Genomic DNA, 2,158 nt, shown 5'->3' on the forward strand with positions numbered 1-2,158 from the left:
TCTTCTTCTTCTTCTTCTTCTTCTTCTTCTTCTTCTTCTTCTTCTTCTTCTTCTTCTTCTTCTTCTTCTTCTTCTTCTTCTTCTTTTTCTTCTATTAGTATTATTGTTGTTGTTGTTGTTACTGTTGCTGTTGTTACTATATTTAAAATAGAACTCATCAGCAAAGAGGAGTGATACATTGTCATTATCATTTTTGTTATTGATAATAAGATTTTATCTCTATTAACATTTTCCTCTTAACCATTACAAAAATATTTTCTGTCACTCCCCAGAGGTGACCCCACAGACTGCTCTTTCGGAGACCAACAGTCTGTCCATCCAATTGTCTGGGTCAGTGGTCCAAGTGAGCTTCAAGCTACAGGCTGGGAGTGACGCACTGACTCTTGAGGTAACCTAAGCAGGGTTTGACTAAATCAAAGATTACCTTGGCAGCTTTGACTAAAGAAGCACTGACTTTAACAGAATATACTTAAAGAAATGTTGGCTTAAGCAGAGCTGATCCAAGCAGAGTTTGATAAAAGCAGCGTCACGTTAAACAGCGTTGATTTAAGCTATGTTTACCTAAGCTGCTTGACTTAATTAAGCAGCGTTGACTTCAGGGGCATTACCTTAAACAGGGTTGACTTAAACAACTTTGACAAAGCAGCTTTGACTTTAGCAACGCTAACTAAAGCAACTTTGACTTAAGCATCCTTTGACTTGCGCATTGTTTGACTTAAAGCAGGTTTTACTTAAGCAAGTTGACTTCAGCTGCGCTATCTTAATCTTAAGCACCGTTATCTTAAGCAGTGTTAACTTTTCCATCATTAGCCTCTGTGAGATATTTGTTTCAACCGAGACTTAAAGAGCAGAGGAAACCAGCCTATGTGATGAAATGGTTAAGCCTTTCATTGTTCCACACAGAAGATACGAGCTCAATCCCCAATTAATGAATGGATGGATGGGTGGATGGATGGATGGATGGGTGGATGGGTGGATGGATGGATGGATGGATGGATGGATGGATGGATGGATGGATGGATGGATGGGTGGATGGATGGGTGAATGAGTAAGGAAGAATAGATTAATTATGACATCTGAAGTCTGTAACTTTTTCGACATTGCTTTAGAAACAGTATCAGGCTGAATGGTTTGTTCTAATTTGCTTCTCTTCCCTCCCTTTTTTCTCAACACTTAAATTTCTTTTGGCCTGGTATTTTAACCAAAAAATGCATTGGAAGCCGTTTTTATACCTCTTTACGCAGTAATTTCGCAGGCTGGTCAACATACTATTCTATTTTTTACAATTAATTTTCACGGTCGTTTCAATAAACTATTTAATTTTTATAATTAGTTTTCCGGGTCTTTTCATCAAAAACAAAAAAACATTTTTATTTTTATTTTACACAAAAAATATTAGGGTCGGTTCGACAAAGTTCCGGAAGACAATCTGCACGATCTGTACGCGCATGTCTCGGGTTCGACCCTACAAGAGAAGACTGTGTCCAGCTCAGACATCGTGGTCCAGATGAATGGAGACGAAGTCCAGCTGCAGGTGTTCAACGCCCAGACTCACGGGAAGGTGCTTTATCTCTCTGCGACGTACACGGGTGAGTCATTGTTACAGCAGCAGCAGCAGCAACATCATCATCATCATCATCATCATCATCATCATCATCATCATCATCATCATCATCATCATCATCATCATCAATGCCTTAATTATTCTGAATCAGGGCAAAGGCCACCAGCGTATGTGGTGTAGCCGTTATGTGCTTCTCCATTATACATAGAAGATGTGAGTTTGATTTCACTGTAGGGAGGTTTTTACAGAGACTCTTTCTGTTTGCTGTGATTTCATATCCAGCCCACCTCCTAACTAAGTTCAATTGTGCTGAAAAAAAAAAGATTCCTCTGCTCCACTTTTCCCCTCTACTATAGGTCCTACATCTAAAATACAAAACGGATTTTGAGAATAACTTTAGATAGAATGTTTCAATTAATTCCCACCTCTCCCACCCTTTTTCTCCATCTTCCCTCCTCCCTCCTCCCTCCTCTCTCCTCCCTGCTCCCTCCTCCCTGCTCCCTCCTCCCTGCTCCCTCCTCCCTGCTCCCTCCTCCCTCCTCCCTACGCCTCCTCACTGCTCCCTCCTCACTGCTCCCTGCTCCCTCCTCCCTG

General features: G+C 41.1%; 1 protein-coding gene across 1 annotated transcript in view; it reads left to right on the forward strand.

Moving 5' to 3' along the window:
- The window catches only part of LOC101861989 (putative GPI-anchored protein pfl2), a gene marked incomplete at its 3' end in the record, with an annotated part of 39,169 nt that overhangs the window by 31,779 nt on the left and 5,232 nt on the right, over positions 1-2,158 (forward strand). The window contains 1 exon segment of the mRNA XM_013088314.2: positions 1,400-1,578. Within this exon segment, the coding sequence (XP_012943768.2) occupies positions 1,400-1,578 (179 nt within the window).

Source organism: Aplysia californica, unplaced genomic scaffold (genome assembly GCF_000002075.1).
Source record: "Aplysia californica isolate F4 #8 unplaced genomic scaffold, AplCal3.0 scaffold00722, whole genome shotgun sequence".
Lineage (NCBI taxonomy): Eukaryota > Metazoa > Mollusca > Gastropoda > Aplysiida > Aplysiidae > Aplysia > Aplysia californica.